The sequence below is a fragment of the Oncorhynchus tshawytscha genome, linkage group LG06 (assembly GCF_018296145.1).
Source record: "Oncorhynchus tshawytscha isolate Ot180627B linkage group LG06, Otsh_v2.0, whole genome shotgun sequence".
Lineage (NCBI taxonomy): Eukaryota > Metazoa > Chordata > Actinopteri > Salmoniformes > Salmonidae > Oncorhynchus > Oncorhynchus tshawytscha.
This window is the reverse complement of record NC_056434.1, coordinates 40246567-40263243: the sequence shown is the minus strand read 5'-3', so window position 1 is coordinate 40263243 and position 16677 is coordinate 40246567. Positions and strand designations below refer to the sequence as shown.

The window sequence follows — 16677 nt, the reverse complement described above, 5'->3', positions numbered from 1 at the left end:
CCATAGGACAACAATCAGTTGTATATTGCACAAATCTGGCCTTTATGGAAGAGTGGCAAGAAGAAAGCCATTTCTTAAAGATATCCATAAAAAGTGTTGTTTAAAGTTTGCCACAAGCCACCTGGGAGACACACCAAACATGTGGAAGAAGGTGCTCTGGTCAGATGAAACCAAAATTGAACTTTTTGGCAACAATGCAAAACGTTATGTTTGGCGTAAAAGCAACACAGCTCATCACCCTGAACACACTATCCCCACTGTCAAACATGGTGCTGGCAGCATCATGGTTTGGGCCTGCTTTTCTTCAGCAGGGACAGGGAAGATGGTTAAAATTGATGGGAAGATGGATGGAGCCAAATACAGGACCATTCTGGAAGAAAACCTGATGGAGTCTGCAAAAGACCTGAGACTGGGACGGAGATTTGTCTTCCAACAAGACAATGATCCAAAACATAAAGCAAAATCTACAATGGAATGGTTCAAAAATAATCATATCCAGGTGTTAGAATGGCCAAGTCAAAGTCCAGACCTGAATATGAGCTGAAAGTCCAAGCTGTATTAATTATATACTAAATAATATACCTGTGAAATTAGTTTTGATTTAGAACGGACCATTATCATACACCTGTCAGGACAGGAGCAGGGGAAAATACATGTCCTCTTTGCACTTAAACAGCGAATGGAAGATGCTTTTACTGTGGTTTATTTTCATGCCAGCCAGGTAGGCTATACACCTGCTGTAAATAGAAGCAATGTGCTTAATATTAGGAAAGTTGAGAAATAAATATAGTAGGCCTAGCCGATAGAAAGCTGATGGGATCCTCCTATTTTATAAAGGCCACCACTCTGTTTTCTCGCGCAATTGCACAGCCTATAGAAATGTTGAGCAACATGAGCTCATGGGCTCTCATGAAGTGTTTGATTAGATTTTCCATTACATTTGCATTGATATTAGAGTGATTAGAGGGACAATAGAGTGCTGAGTACCAGACAGTTAGCAAGTTTGGTAGGCTACTAATGACCATCAGCAGCATCAGAGCTTAGAGAAGCCTGATGCTCTGATTAAACGGTCACCTGGAATTTGACTACGGTCATGACTTATTATTTGGTGGTAATACGGTCACCGTAACAACCCCAAGCATGTGATTTATTTTTATATCAATAGATGTGTTTCATGAGAGGCAAACAAGCCTTGCTGCTTGGTGTCCTGCCATATGACCTCTGGACATCCTACAGTCTTCCTGACAAAAACAGACCGCTGTGCCAGGAACCCATCTAACAATGTTAGCAAATCACATGCGCCACTTCCAAAGAGAACCCGCCGGCAAAAGGTCAGGCATTGGAGGAATTCTTGTTTATGTGCTCATCCTGCTATTTGTCTTCTATTTGCCTGAAAATCACCAGTTTCTATCACATGCAGCTGTTAAGTTGTTTTGCTACTGCACCTCTTTACAGGGGAAAGCATTTAAAACGGAGCAAGAGGAGCATGGCAATGGGGTTTAAGGAAAAGTGTGTGTGTGTGTGTGTGTGTGTGTGTGTGTGTGTGTGTGTGGGGTTGTTTACCAGAAAATGGCGGGGGTGAGAGCGGGGGCGAGTCGTCTGCCATGTGTAGGGAGTGGAGGAGCGCTGTAGGACTGCAGCTATTGAACGAGGTGCAGGTAGGGTACACTGAGGGAGAGCGAGACGGAAAGAAAAGAGGTAACAGCTGCTATAGCATTGCTGTAGTGTTCATGCTTAGATGACATGAAGAGATTTTAGGTGCGTCGATTTTTCTCCCATGTAATCATTTTCCCTTCCTTTAAAAAGAAGCGTCTCACAACTAGGTGATGCTCTCTCTTGTGTCTGTCTGGGTTTGGGCTGAGAGAGTGGCTGTTAATTCTTTCACTGCCCAGAAAATAACAGACATATGAAATGTTTTTTAACTCTTATTTTACCAGAAAAGTTGACTGAGAACACATTCTCAGCAACAACCTGGGGAATAGTTACAGGGGAGAGGAATGAGCCAGTTGTAAGATGGGGATGGTTAGGTGGTCATGATGCTATGAGGGCCAGATTGGGAATTTAGCCAGTACACCAAGGGTTAACACCCCTACTCTTACAATAAGTTCCATGGGATCTTTAGTGACCACAGGACACCTGTTTAACATCCCATCTGAAAGACAGAACCCTAACCAGGGCAATGTCCCCAATCACTGCCCTGGGATATTTTTTAAGACCAGAGGAAAGGGTGCCCCCCACTGGCCCTCCAACACCACTTCAAGCAGTATCTGGTCTCCCATCCAGGGACCAACCAGAAGCCACCCTACTTAGCTTCAGAAGCAAGCCAGCAGTGGGATGCAGGGTGGTATGCTGCTGGTTAATGTGATAGATCAGTGATAGATCACATTCATCTTACCAATTTCATATGCATGTACGTATAGGTCTACAGTAAGTTGAATTGGATTTTAGTTTTTTAAACTTCCTCTGATCTAAGACTTAAGACATCGAGCATGGGAGATAATGCTCTGTCGAACATTCTCTGACATCGACGACTCTGATCTGCTTTTCGTTTCAGTGTTTTTCATGGTTGTATTGTGTTGATAGCCCTCTCTCGCTCTCTCTCCCGCTCTCTCCCTCTCTCTCTCCCTCTATCGCTCTCTCTCCCGCTCTCTCTCCCGCTCTCTCTCCCTCCATCGCTCTCTCTCTCTCTCCCTCCCTCCCTCCGTCCCTCTCTCTCTCTCCCTCCCTCCCTAGCTCTCTCCCTCTCTCTCTCTCCCTCCCTCCCTCTCCCTCTCTCCCTCTCTCTCTCTCTCTCCCTCGCTCTCTCCCTCTCTCTCTCCCTCTCTCCCTCGCTCACTCTCTCTCCTCTCGCGCTCACTCTCTCTCCCTCGCGCTCACTCTCTCCTCGCGCTCACTCTCTCTCCCCTCGCGCTCACTCTCTCTCCCTCGCGCTCACTCTCTCTCCCCCTCGCGCTCACTCTCCCTCCCTGGCTCTCTCTCTCCCTCCCTGGCTCTCTCTCTCCCCTCCCTGGCTATCTCTCTCCCTCCCTGGCTCTCTCTCTCCCTCCCTGGCTCTCTCTCTCCCTCCCTGGCTCTCTCTCTCCCTCCCTGGCTCTCTCTCTCCCTCCCTGGCTCTCTCTCCCTCCCTGGCTCTCTCTCTCCCTCCCTCGCTCTCTCTCTCCCTCCCTGGCTCTCTCTCTCTCCCTCTCTCTCTCTCCTCTCTCTCTCCCTCGCTCTCTCTCTCTCTCTCTCTCTCTCCCTCCCTCGCTCTCTCTCCCTCTCTCCCTCGCGCTCACTCTCTCTCCCTCGCGCTCACTCTCTCTCCCTCGCGCTCACTCTCTCTCCCTCGCGCTCACTCTCTCTCCCTCGCGCTCACTCTCTCTCCCTCGCGCTCACTCTCTCTCCCTCGCGCTCCTCTCTCCCTCCCTGGCTCTCTCTCTCCCTCCCTGGCTCTCTCTCTCCCTCCCTGGCTCTCTCTCTCCCTCCCTGGCTCTCTCTCTCTCTCTCCCTGGCTCTCTCTCTCTCTCTCCCTGGCTCTCTCTCTCTCTCCCCTCTCTCTCGCTCTCTCGCTCTCTCTCCTCGCTCTCCCTCGCTCTCTCTCTCCCTCCCTCGCTCTCTCTCTCCCTCCCTCGCTCTCTCTCTCTCTCCCTCGCTCTCTCCCTCTCTCTCTCTCTCTCCCTCCCTCGCTCTCTCTCCCTCGCGCTCACTCTCTCTCCTCGCGCTCACTCTCTCCCTCGCGCTCACTCTCTCTCCCTCGCGCTCACTCTCTCTCCCTCGCGCTCCCTCTCTCCCTCCCTGGCTCTCTCTCTCCCTCCCTGGCTCTCTCTCTCTCTCTCCTGGCTCTCTCTCTCTCTCTCCCCTGGCTCTCTCTCTCTCTCTCCTCCCTGGCTCTCTCTCTCTCTCCCCTGGCGCTCTCTCTCTCTCCTGGCTCTCTCTCCCTCCCTCTCTCGCTCTCTCTCCCTCCCTCTCTCGCTCGCTCTCTCTCCCTCTCCCTCGCTCTCTCTCCCTCCCTCGCTCTCTCTCTCTCTCCCTCCCTCGTTCTCTCTCTCCCTCGCTCTCGCTCTCTCTCTCTCGCTCTCTCTCTCTCCCTCTTTTTCTCTCTCTCCCCTCCCTCGCTCTCTCTCTCTCCTCCCTCTTTCTCTCTCTCCCTCCCTCGCTCTCTCTCTCCCTCTCTCCCTCGCTCTCTCTCTCCCTCCCTCCCTCGCTCTCTCTCTCCCCTCGCTCTCTCCCTCCCTCCCTCCCTCGCTCTCTCCCTCCCTCCCTCCCTCCCTCCCTCGCTCTCTCTCTCTCCCTCCCTCCCTCGCTCTCTCTCTCTCTCTCTCTCCCTCCCTCCCTCGCTCGCTCTCTCTCCCTCGCTCGCTCGCTCTCTCTCCCTCCCTCCCTCGCTCGCTCTCTCTCTCCCTCCCTCGCTCGCTCTCTCTCTCTCTCTCCCTCCCTCTTTCTCTCTCTCTCCCTCCCTCGCTCGCTCTCCCTCCCTCGCTCTCTCTCTCTCTCGCTCTCTTGCCCTCTCTCTCTCCCTCGCTCGCTCTCCCTCTCTCTCCCTCCCTCGCTTTCTCCCTCCCTAGCTCTCTCTCTCTCTCCCTCGCTCTCTCTCTCCCTCGCGCTCACTCTCTCTCCCTCGCGCTCACTCTCTCTCCCTCGCGCTCACTCTCTCTCCCTCGCGCTCACTCTCTCTCCCTCGCGCTCACTCTCTCTCCCTCGCGCTCACTCTCTCTCCCTCGCGCTCACTCTCTCTCCCTCGCTCTCACTCTCTCCCTCGCGCTCACTCTCTCTCTCTCCCTCGCGCTCACTCTCTCTCCCTGGCTCTCTCTCTCCCTCCCTGGCTCTCTCTCTCCCTCCCTGGCTCTCTCTCTCCCTCCCTGGCTCTCTCCCTCCCTCGCTCTCTCTCTCCCTCGCTCTCTCTCTCCCTCGCTCTCTCTCTCTCCCTCGCTCTCTCTCTCTCTCCCTCTCGCTCTCTCTCTCCTCTCTCTCTCTCTCTCTCTCCTCGCTCTCTCTCTCCCTCGCGCTCACTCTCTCTCTCCCTCGCGCTCACTCTCTCTCCCTCGCGCTCACTCTCTCTCCCTCGCTCTCTCTCTCTCTCCCTCGCGCTCACTCTCTCTCTCTCTCCCTCTCTCTCTCTCCCTCGCTCTCTCACTCTCTCTCCCTCCTGCGCTCACTCTCTCTCTCTCCCGCGCTCACTCTCTCTCCCTCGCGCTCACTCTCTCTCTCTCCCTCTCTCTCCCTCCCTGGCTCTCTCTCTCCCTCCCTGGCTCTCTCTCTCCCTCCCTGGCTCTCTCTTCCTCCCTGGCTCTCTCTTCCTCCCTCGCTCTCTCTCTCCCTCCCTGGCTCTCTCTCTCTCCCTCTCTCTCTCTCTCTCCCTCCCTCGCTCTCTCTCCCTCTCTCCCTCGCGCTCACTCTCTCTCCCTCGCGCTCACTCTCTCTCCCTCGCGCTCACTCTCTCTCCCTCGCGCTCACTCTCTCTCCCTCGCGCTCACTCTCTCGCGCTCACTCTCCCTCCCTGGCTCTCTCTCTCCCTCCCTGGCTCTCTCTCTCCCTCCCTGGCTCTCTCTCTCTCTCTCCCTGGCTCTCTCTCTCTCTCCCTGGTGCTCTCTCTCTCTCCCTGGCGCTCTCTCTCCCTCCCTCTCTCGCTCTCTCTCCCTCCCTCTCTCGCTCTCTCTCCCTCCCTCTCGCTCGCTCTCTCTCCCTCGCTCTCCCTCGCTCTCTCTCTCCCTCCCTCGCTCTCTCTCTCCCTCCCTCGCTCTCTCTCTCTCTCCCTCCCTCGTTCTCTCCCTCGCTCGCTCGCTCTCTCTCCCTCCCTCTTTCTCTCTCTCTCTCGCTCGCTCGCTCTCTCTCTCTCTCTCTCTCCCTCCCTCTTTCTCTCTCTCCCTCCCTCGCTCTCTCTCTCCCTCCCTCCCTCCCTCCTCTCTCTCTCCCTCCCTCCCTCGCTCTCTCTCTCTCTCTCCCTCTCTCGCTCTCCCTCCCTCTCCCTCTCTCTCACTCCCTCCCTCCCTCACTCGCTCTTTCTCTCTCTCTCTCCCTCCCTCTCGCCCTCTTTCTCTCTCTCTCGCTCTCGCCCTCTCTCTCCCTCGCTCTCTCTCTCTCCCTCGCTCTCTCTCTCTCTCCCTCGCTCTCTCTCTCGCTCCCTCGCTCTCTCTCTCCCTCGCGCTCTCTCTCTCCCTCCCTCGCTCCCTCGCTCGCTCTCTCTCCCTCGCTCTCTCTCTCTCGCTCTCTCTCTCGCTCCCGCTCTCTCTCTCTCTCGCTCCCGCTCTCTCTCTCCCTCGCTCCCGCTCTCTCTCCCTCGCTCGCTCTCTCTCTCCCTCGCTCGCCCTCTCGCTCGCTCGCTCGCTCTCCCTCGCTCGCTCTCTCTCCCTCGCTCTCTCTCTCCCTCGCTCTCTCTCCCTCGCTCTCTCTCTCCCTCCCTCTCTCTCTCTCTCTCTCTCCCTCCCTCTCTCTCTCTCTCTCCCTCGCTCTCTCTCCTCGCTCTCTCTCTCCCTCCCTCGCTCTCTCTCTCGCTCTCTCTCTCCCTCGCGCTCTCTCTCTCTCCCTCGCTCTCTCTCTCCCTCGCTCTCTCTCCCTCGCTCTCTCTCTCTCCTCTCTCTCTCTCGCTCCCGCTCTCTCTCTCTCTCTCGCTCCCGCTCTCTCTCTCCCTCGCTCCGCTCTCTCTCTCCCCTCGCTCGCTCTCTCTCTCTCCTCGCTCGCCCTCTCGCTCGCTCGCTCGCTCTCCCTCCTCGCTCTCTCTCCCTCGCTCTCTCTCTCCCGTGCTCTCTCTCTCCCTCTCTCTCCCTCCTCACTCTCTCCCTCTCACTCTCTCCCTCTCCCTCGCTCTCTTTCTCCCTCCTCTCTCTCTCCCTCCCTCGCTCTCTCTCTCCCTCCCTCGCTCTCTCTCTCTCTCTCTCTCCCTCCCTCGCTCTCTCTCCCGCTCTCTCTCTCTCCCGCTCTCTCTCTCTCCCTCGCTCGATCTCTCGCTCTCTCTCGCTCGCTCTCTCTCTCTCTCCCTCGCTGTCTCTCTCGCTCCCGCTCTCCCTCTCCCTCGCTCGCCCTCTCTCTCTCTCCCTCGCTCGTTCTCTCTCTCTCTCCCTCGCTCGCTCTCTCTCTCTCTCTCTCTCTCCTCGCTCGCTCTCTCTCCCTCGCTCTCTCTCCCGCTCTCTCCCTCGCTCGCTCTCTCTCTCCCTCTCTCGCCCTCTCTCTCCCTCTCGCTCTCTCCTCGCTCTCTCTCTCTCTCCCTCGCTCTCTCTCTCGCTCTCTCTCTCCCTCTCGCTCTCTCTCTCTCCCTCGCTCTCTCTCTCCCTCGCTCTCTCTCCCTCGCTCTCTCTCTCTCGCTCTCTCTCTCTCTCTCTCCCTCCCTCGCTCTCTCTCTCTCTCCCTCGCTCGCTCTCTCTCTCCCTCCCTCCCTCGCTCTCTCTCTCTCTCTCCCTCCCTCCCTCGCTCTCTCCCTCCCTCCCTCTCTCTCTCTCTCACTCCCTCCCTCACTCGCTCTTTCTCTCTCTCCTCCCTCTCTCCCTCTTTCTCTCTCTCTCGCTCTCTCGCCCTCTCTCTCCCTCGCTCTCTCCCTCGCTCTCTCTCTCTCTCCTCGCTAATCTCTCGCTCTCTCTCTCCCTCGCTCTCTCTCTCTCTCTCGCTCTCTCTCTCCCTCGCTCTCTCTCCTCGCTCTCTCTCTCTCGCTCTCTCTCTCGCTCCCGCTCTCTCTCTCTCTCGCTCCCGCTCTCTCTCTCCTCGCTCCCGCTCTCTCTCTCCCTCGCTCGCTCTCTCTCTCCCTCGCTCGCCCTCTCGCTCGCTCGCTCGCTCTCCCTCGCTCGCTCTCTCTCCCTCGCTCTCTCTCTCCGTGCTCTCTCTCTCCCTCGCTCTCCCTCTCTCTCCCTCTCACTCTCTCCCTCTCCCTCGCTCACTTTCTCGCTCACTCTCTCTCTCCCTCGCTCTCTCTCTCTCTCCCTCCCTCGCTCTCTCTCTCTCTCTCTCCCTCCCTCGCTCTCTCTCCGCTCTCTCTCTCCCGCGCTCTCTCTCTCTCTCTCCCTCGCTCGCTCTCTCGCTCTCTCTCTCGCTCGCTCTCTCTCTCTCCCTCGCTGTCTCTCTCGCTCCCGCTCTCCTCGCTCGCCCTCTCTCTCTCTCCCCTCGCTCGTTCTCTCTCTCTCTCCCTCGCTCTCTCTCTCTCTCTCTCTCCCTCGCTCCCTCTCTCTCCCTCGCTCTCTCTCCCGCTCTCTCCTCCTCTCTCTCTCTCCTCGCTCGCTCTCTCTCCCTCGCTCGCTCTCTCTCCCTCGCTCTCTCTCCCGCTCTCTCCCTCGCTCGCTCGCTCTCTCTCGCTCCCGCTCTCTCTCTCCCTCGCTCCCGCTCTCTCTCTCCCTCGCTCGCTCTCTCTCTCTCTCGCTCTCTCTCTCCCTCGCGCTCTCTCTCTCTCCTCTCTCTCTCTCTCCCTCGCTCTCTCTCCCTCGCTCTCTCTCTCTCGCTCTCTCTCTCGCTCCCGCTCTCTCTCTCTCTCGCTCCCGCTCTCTCTCTCCCTCGCTCCCGCTCTCTCTCTCCTCGCTCGCTCTCTCTCTCCCTCGCTCGCCCTCTCGCTCGCTCGCTCGCTCTCTCTCCTCGCTCTCTCTCCCTCGCTCTCTCTCTCCCGTGCTCTCTCTCTCCCTCTCTCTCCCTCGCTCACTCTCTCCCTCTCCCTCTCTCCCTCTCCCTCGCTCACTTTCTCCCTCACTCTCTCTCTCCCCTCCCTCGCTCTCTCTCTCCCTCCCTCGCTCTCTCTCTCTCTCTCTCTCCCTCCCTCGCTCTCTCTCCCCCTTGCTCTCTCTCTCCCGCGCTCTCTCTCTCTCCCTCGCTCGATCTCTCGCTCTCTCTCGCTCGCTCGCTCTCTCTCTCTCCCTCGCTGTCTCTCTCGCTCCCGCTCTCCCTCTCCCTCGCTCGCCCTCTCTCTCTCTCCCTCGCTCGTTCTCTCTCTCTCTCCCTCGCTCGCTCTCTCTCTCTCTCTCCCCTCGCTCGCTCTCTCTCCCTCGCTCTCTCTCCCGCTCTCTCCCTCGCTCGCTCGCTCTCCCTCGCTCTCTCTCCCTCGCTCGCTCTCTCTCCCTCGCTCGCTCTCTCTCCCTCCCTCGCTCGCTCTCTCTCCCTCGCTCGCTCGCTCTCCCTCGCTCTCTCTCTCTCGCTCTCTCTCTCTTGCTCTCTCTCTCTCCCCGCGCTCTCTCTCTCTCCCGCGCTCACTCTCTCTCCCTCGCGCTCACTCTCTCTCCCTCGCGCTCACTCTCTCTCCCTCGCGCTCACTCTCTCTCCCTCGCGCTCACTCTCTCTCCCTCGCGCTCACTCTCTCTCCCTCGCGCTCACTCTCGCGCTCACTCTCTCCCTCGCGCTCTCTCTCTCTCCCTGGCTCTCTCTCTGTCCCTCCCTGGCTCTCTCTCTCGCTCTCTCTCCCTCGCTCTCTCTCTCTCTCTCTCCCCTCGCGCTCCTCTCTCTCCCTCGCGCTCACTCTCTCTCCCGCTCGCCCTCTCTCTCTTCCTCGCTCTCTCTCCCCTCGCTCTCTCTCTCTCCCTCGCTCTCTCTCCCTCGCTCACTCTCTCTCTCTCTCTCTCTCCCTCCCTCGCTCTCTCTCTCTCCTCGCTCCCTCTCTCTCCAATCGCTCTCTCCTCTCTCTCTCTCCCCGCTCTCTCTCTCTCCTCGCTCTCTCTCTCGCTCTCTCTCTCTCTCTCCCTCGCTCCCTCTCCCTCGCTCCCTCTCTCTCCCACGCTCTCTCTCTCCCCCCACGCTCTCTCTCTCTCCCACGCTCTCTCTCCCTCCCTCTCTCTCTCTCACTCTCTCTCTCTCCCTCGCTCTCTCTCTCTCTCCTCGCTCTCTCTCTCTCTCTCTCCCTCGCTCTCTCTCCTCGCTCTCTCTCTCCCGCGCTCTCTCTCTCTCTCCCGCGCTCTCTCTCTCTCCCGCGCTCTCTCTCTCTCTCGCTCCCTCTCTCGCTCTCTCTCTCGCTCCCTCTCTCGCTCTCTCTCTCGCTCCCTCGCTCTCTCTCTCGCTCCCTCGCTCTCTCTCCCTCCCTCGCGCTCTCAATCCCTCCCTCGAGCTCTCTCCCTCGCTCTCCCTCGCGCTCTCACCCTCCCTCCCGCACCCTCCCTCGCTCTCACCCTCCCTCCCGCACCCTCCCTCCCTCTCTCTCGCACCCTCCCTCCCTCTCTCTCTCGCACCCTCCCTCCCTCTCTCTCGCACCCTCCCTCCCTCGCGCACCCTCCCTCTCTCTCGCGCGTGCCCTCCCTCTCTCGCGCTACCTCGCTCTCGCTCGCTCTCTCTCCCTCGCTCGCTCTCTCTCTCTTGCGCTCTCGCCCTCGCTCTCTCTCTCTCCCTCGCTCTCTCTCCCTGCCTCTCTCTCTTGCGCACCCTCCCTCTCTTGCGCTCTCTCGCTCCCTCGCTCGATCCGATGCCTCGCTCGATCCCGATCTCAATCCCGCTCCCTCTCTCGCTCGCTCCCGATCTTCACCCGCTCCCTTTCTCTCGCTCCTCCCTCTGTCTTGCTCCCGATCTGCCCTCGCTCCCTTTCTCTCACTCCCGATCTCTCTCGCTCCCTCCCTCTCGCGCTCCCTCCCTCTCGCTCCCTTCCTCTCTTGATCGATCTCGATCCCGATGCCTCCCTCTCTCCCTCCCGATCCCTCCCCTCTCTCGCTCCCGATCTCTCTCTCTCTCTCTCTCTCTCTCTCTTGCTCTCGCTCGCTCCCGATCCTCACTCGCTCCCTTTCTCTCGCTTCCGATCCGCAATCGCTCCCTTTCTCTCTCGCTCCCGATCTGCAATCGCTCCCTTTCTCTCGCTCCCCCTCTCTCGCTCCCGATCTCTCTCGCTCTATCCCTCTCTGTCTCTCTCTCTCGCGCGCTCCCTCTCTCTCGCTCCTGATCCAGCTCTCACTCGCTCGCCCTCCCTCTTTCGAACCCTCGCTCTTTGAACCCTTGCCCTACCTCGCTCCCTCTGTCCTCACATCACCTGACTGGATTTTTTTATGACTACATGCAGCAGCAGACCAATAAGTCAGGCTGGCACAACTCTTTCGCTCTCTCTCTTTCGCAGGGTCTCTCCTCCTCCCTCTGCAGAGATGGCCAGCAGACCACATCATCCGAGGGGGAGGCAGCTAGGGGAAGAGACATGGGGAGCCTGGCTGCACTATCCCACTCTTTTAGGATGTGATAAGAGTGGCAACAGACCGACATCTCCTTTTTTAGAAGGGGAATCGATCAATAAAAAATAAACTCATTGCTGTTGAGTTACTGTAAAGGATAGCTTGGAGTATATATGTCTGATTAAGTGGGAATGAGCCGAGTTGGCTCACGAGTTGGCTCACTGAATCATCACCTGCAGTGTGTGTGTGTGTGTGTGTGTGTGTGTGTGTGTGTGTGTGTGCCTGCACTAGTGCACAAGCCTGTGTGTGTGAGGGCTCAGCTCTTCGCCAGACGGTGCAGGCAGACTGCTGTCTCTGCTGACTGCAGATGAGTTAGTGTTTACTGAGACAGGGAACATCAGCTGCACGTGCTCCCTCTCCACCAGAATGCGGCTCCTTTTCTCTCCGTGCCTCTCCTCAGTGTGCTTATTTAAAGGGCTTCAGCTCAAATTTGATTTGGAACTCCTCCAGGGGATCCTTTTGTGTGTTTGGTGTGCACTATGTCTGTTTTCCCGTCTGTGATATCACATGCAAGAAAGGATCTGTCGTTTGTCATGACGCGGCTCTCTGTGGTGGTTGCCATGTGTCCGTTCATCGCTCGCTCGCTCCCTCCATCAATCCCTCTCTCCATTAATGCCTTATTTGCTGTGCTCTTACACAATACATATTGGTGGTAAGAAAAGGGAGCCTCTGGAGCTTACAAGTTTTCTACCTGCAGGACTGGTTTATACCTCAGTCACACACATGCTGTATTGCGCAATAAGAGAGAGAGGGGGTGGTTATATCAGTGGCTCTCTCTAGGGAGGGCGAAGGTCGCTAGTGTTTGCCTTCCCTTGCCATTTCCAAGCCAGCAACCACTAGGCATTATGTAACACATTCTCCCACAGGAAACACAGGATCAGTAGCTAGTATACCGTATTCAGCTCTGCTCCAGTTTCCTTCTTCCCCCTCTTCCTCTCTGTCGGCCTTTCTCTCTTGGTCTCTGTCTCTCGGGTCGGTCGGTCTCTCTCGGTCAGTCTCTCGGTCGGTCGGTCCCAGTCGGTCTCTCTCGCTCGGTCGGTCTCTCTCGCTCGGTCTCTCTCTGTCTTTCCCTGTCGGTCTCTCTTTCTCTCGGTCGGTCTCTCTCGGTCGGTCTCTCTCGCTGACGGTCGGTCTCTCTCACTGTCTCTCGGTCGGTGTCTCGGTCAGTCGGTCTCTCTCTGTTGGTCTCTCTGTCGGTCGGTCTCTTTCTCTCTTGATCGGTCTCTCTTTCTCTCGGTCAGTCTCTCTCTCGGTCTCTCTCGCTTGGTCGGTCTCGCTCGGTCGGTCTCTTTCTCTCGGTTGGTCTCTCTCTTTCTCTCGGTCAGTCTCTCGGTCAGTCGGTCTCTTGGTCGGTCGGTCTCAGTCGGTCTCGCTCGCTCGGTCGGTCTCTCTCGCTCGGTCAGGTCTCTCTCGCTCGGTCGGTCTCTCTCGCTCGGTCAGGTCTCTCTCGCTCGGTCGGGCTCTCTCACTGTCTCTCGGTCGGTGTCGGTCAGTCGGTCTCTCTCTGTCGGTCTCTCTCGGTCGGTCTCTTTCTCTCTTGATCGGTCTCTCTTTCTCTCGGTCGGTCTCTCTCTTGGTCTCTCTCGCTTGGTCGGTCTCTTTCTCTCGGTTGGTCTCTCTCTTTCTCTCGGTCAGTCTCTCGGTCGGTCGGTCTCTTGGTCGGTCGGTCTCAGTCGGGCTCGCTCGGTCAGTCGGTCTCGCTCGGTCGGTCTCTCTCGCTCGGTCGGGTCTCTCTCGCTCGGTCGGTCTCTCTCTGTCTTTCTCTCGTTCGATCTCTCTTTCCCTGTCGGTCTCTTTCTCTCGGTCGGTCTCTCTCGGTCGGTCTCTCTCGCTGACGGTCGGTCTCTCTCACTGTCTCTCAGTCGGTGTCTCGGTCAGTCGGTCTCTCTCTGTCGGTCTCTCTCTCGGTCGGTCTCTTTCTCTCTTGATCGGTCTCTCTTTCTCTCGGTCGGTCTCTCTCTCGGTCTGTCTCGGTCGGTCGGTCTGTCTCTCTCGCTCGGTCGGTCTCGCTCGGTCGGTCTCTTTCTCTCGGTTGGTCTCTCTCTTTCTCTCGGTCAGTCTCTCTCGGTCAGTCTCTCTCGGTTGGTCTCTCTCAGTCGGTCTCTCTCGTCTCGTTCGGTCGGTCTCTCTCGCTCGGTCGGTCTCTCTCGCTCGGTCGGTCTCTCTCGCTCGGTCGGTCTCTCTCTCGTCGGTCTCTCTCGCTGACAGTCGGTCTCTCTCGGTGTCTCTCTCGGTCTCTGTGGAAGGAGTTGCTTCTTCTCAAAATGTAACTTTGACAATTCCATCAATCCATGTTGCTAATGTAACGATCTCCCTTGTGACGTTGTCTTTATTATATGACCCCATCAACTGAGTATTGGCACCATATAGCCACAGTGTACTGGATATGTGTTGGATGTACCACAGAGTTGTGTAACGTGAAAAGGCCAACTACAGGTGACATCTCATCTCACCGGATGTAAAAGCCATAGAAATAGAATTACGAGAATGGCCAAGGTCCCTCGGACCACGGCAATTGGACTGTACCCTCATGGACACACTTAATATGGTCTATATGGTATTATAATTCTATATCTTTTGCAAAAGTTTCAATTAATAAAACTGATAAGACTGAATATGTATGACTGTGTCCCGGAGTTCCTTATGGGCCCTGGTAAACCGGTGTCATTTTGAGATGCAACCTTTGTCGTGATTGAAACAGAATGCATGGAAAATGTGTTTTTCTTCTGGGTCTCAGTGTTGATGGGAAGCATAAACAATGTTACCTGAGTGAACCCCGCCGTTTGGGGAATTTTGTTTTTCTCTGTTACACACAGATAGTGCGAGAGAAAGTGTGTGTGTGTGTTTCTGTCTGGCGTACAACAGACACGTTCAGAGTCGGGTCTGGATTTAATCTTTTCATTTCTCTCCTCCCGTAGGGAAACGTGTTAAGGAAGATTCTCCTCACTCGCTACTTTGGAAATCAAAGGCTTCACTCCAAATCAGAGTTTGGGAGCGGGAACAGCTCAGCTGGAGGTACTGAACATAACCCCGAAAACCTCAAAGGGATACTTCGGGATTTTGGCAATGAAGCCCTTTTATCTACTACCCCATAGTCCGATGAACTCGTGGATACCATTTTTATGTCTCTGTGTGCAGTTTGAAGGAAGTTGCTAACTAGAGCTCGCACAATTGCTAACTAATGTTAGCACAATGACTGGTAATCTATGGGTATCTGTTAGCAGGCTAGTTATTTGCTAACAGTAGTTGGCATTGGCTCAAGAAACTACCTCAAAATTCCTTATTAGATAAAGGGCATCATTGCCAAAATCCCGAAGTATCCCTTTAACAATATTCCCTGTTACTCAGAGGGAGCGAGTAGATAACATGATGTGTTGGCTAAAACCACTGTTATTTATTCTTGATAGTTATAAGAGGATATAAGACATACACATACAAACCCTTGGTTCCAAATCAGACCTGCTCATCCAATGTTCATCCAATGTCTGCCATGGTTCTGGATGATGATGTCGCTGCTCTCGCTCCAGTGCGCGTTAAGTGCTAGTATGTAGATGTTATCGGCTCTGTAAGCACATGGCAGCGACCACCAAACGGCAAATGTGATCGATTACGTTGAAAACAATGGCTGTCTATATTGGAAGCAGTCTCCAGTCTTTTTACACCTCAGTGTTGAGACTGCCTGGTGTCGGGGGTTGGCACTTTTGCTACTATTCCATTGGTCTATTAAGCTAGACAAGCTCAATCGACTTGACTTTACTCAACGTTTTTTGCAGTGTCATGTACACATTTTAAATTGGCATTTAAGAAAAAGACAAGAACAATAAAATAACAAATAGTATTTGAACAAAGGTCTGTTCCAAATCATTTTCCCCAATCCAATCAGTCTAATATCTGTCCGTTTGCAGGTGGCTCTTTGGTGCAGGACTCTGACAAGTTGAGCAGCAGCATGGTAGATATCCAGTGTCTGCTGGACAGTGAGGGAGCCTCAGAGTTGGTCATAGACCTTATCGTCAGCACCAAGAATGACTGCATGTTCGAGGAGAGCATCCTGCTAGGCAACGCCCTGCTCCAGGGGGGAAACACTCAGATACAGGTGGGTGGTGAGGAGGTGGGCTCACACAGATACACAGTTGCCCGCATGCATGTATGCGCAGATAAAGAGAAACAAAATCTATGGGTTAAAAAAACGTTAGTTGACATGGGCTAGTTGATCTGAACATTTCTGACAAGCTCTCTAAGGTATGCAAGGACTGACATGACAAGAAGAAAACTGATGATGCACTACCTAATTTCTGAAATTGCACTTTGTGCATTCTACTAGTACAACTTTCAAGAGTAAGTTGAAAGCCCCATGGTTTGGGAACCACTGCTTTATCTGATGGGTCGATTACACTTCTCCCCCATTTCAGAACTCGTTCTACCACCAGCTGCACAAGCAGAAGAAGTCGGAGCACTTCTTCAAGGTGTTCTACGACCGCATGCGTCTGGCCCAGCAGGAGATCCGGGCCACTGTGTCCGTCAACATGTTCGAGGTCGGCACCTGCAGGAAGAGAGACGAGGACGTCGACGTCAGTCACAGTGGCATCCGTCTCAGGAAAACACGTATGTTTTTTTGTCTCAATAGAAATAGAATGACTAGAACTGACATTCTCTTTCAAGTCGTTGTTACATGATGGGTGGGAGGGCGGCCATATTGAGTGTCCCCATGAGTGTAATTTCAAATTGATCTGTTCCGACCTAGTGTTGCACGGCATACCAAAACATCTATACTTTTTGATACTAGAACACAAAAAATGGTATGGTAGTTGAATTTGTTACTTTCGGTACTTCTGTCAAATGTGTTAGGTCTTAAAGAGACATCGTGCACTTATTTAAAAGAAGAGATTGCTTCTTCTATGCACATATTTTTGACCGCTACAATAAAATGAAATCTGCCAAAACCAGCTAAATAACTCAAGGCATGCATTCACTTATATTGTGAATAGGCCTGGGCTGGGCTACATCTTGATTTACCCAGATTATCAATAGAGATTTACCATTCAAATAAATTAGCGTTATGTAGTTTGGTAAAAAACAAAGTCAAATTGATTATATAGTTGATTCATTAATGTATGGCTGTATTAATGTATTAATGGCTGTCTCTGAAAAATGTAATGATATTGATCTCAAAAGATTGTCTGGATCAAACACCATTCAGTGACATTGGCTAATACGACTTTATTTTTTTGTTTTGGTATCATTTTTGTATCGAGTATCGTGATGGCATCTAGTATTGTGATACTAAACCTGGTGTCTATATCGAATTAAAAACTTCTGCTATTGTGACAACACTCTGGCCATACAAGTTGATTCCAATGTTGGTCCTCTCCTCCATAGCACATACTTGGTTCCATCAAGCACCTGTACGTATGTCTATGTTCTGATGTATACCTCAGTGGCTGGAATGTTTTGCTGTTGTTATTTTTCCCCACTTGGGGTCAGTAACATTTGTTAGATTCCAATACCTTTTCTCTATTACCTGTTCTCCATTTAGTTCCTCAACTGCAGTCTTTCCCCTCCTTACTGGCCTTCCCCGTGTTTCATGGGAGAACAAGTC

General features: G+C 54.7%; 1 protein-coding gene across 3 annotated transcripts in view; it reads left to right on the top strand.

Moving 5' to 3' along the window:
- Positions 1-16677, top strand: part of LOC112232084 (inositol 1,4,5-trisphosphate receptor type 2) — a 174668-nt gene that overhangs the window by 83736 nt on the left and 74255 nt on the right. For all 3 annotated transcript variants that reach the window (XR_006083609.1, XM_042323248.1, XM_042323247.1), the window contains exons 38-40: positions 14000-14096; positions 14987-15174; positions 15491-15683. Coding sequence is in view for 2 of the 3 variants with exons in the window: in XM_042323248.1 (XP_042179182.1) it covers positions 14000-14096; positions 14987-15174; positions 15491-15683 (478 nt within the window). In the remaining variant the exon portion in view is untranslated. The remainder of the gene's footprint in view (positions 1-13999; positions 14097-14986; positions 15175-15490; positions 15684-16677) is intronic.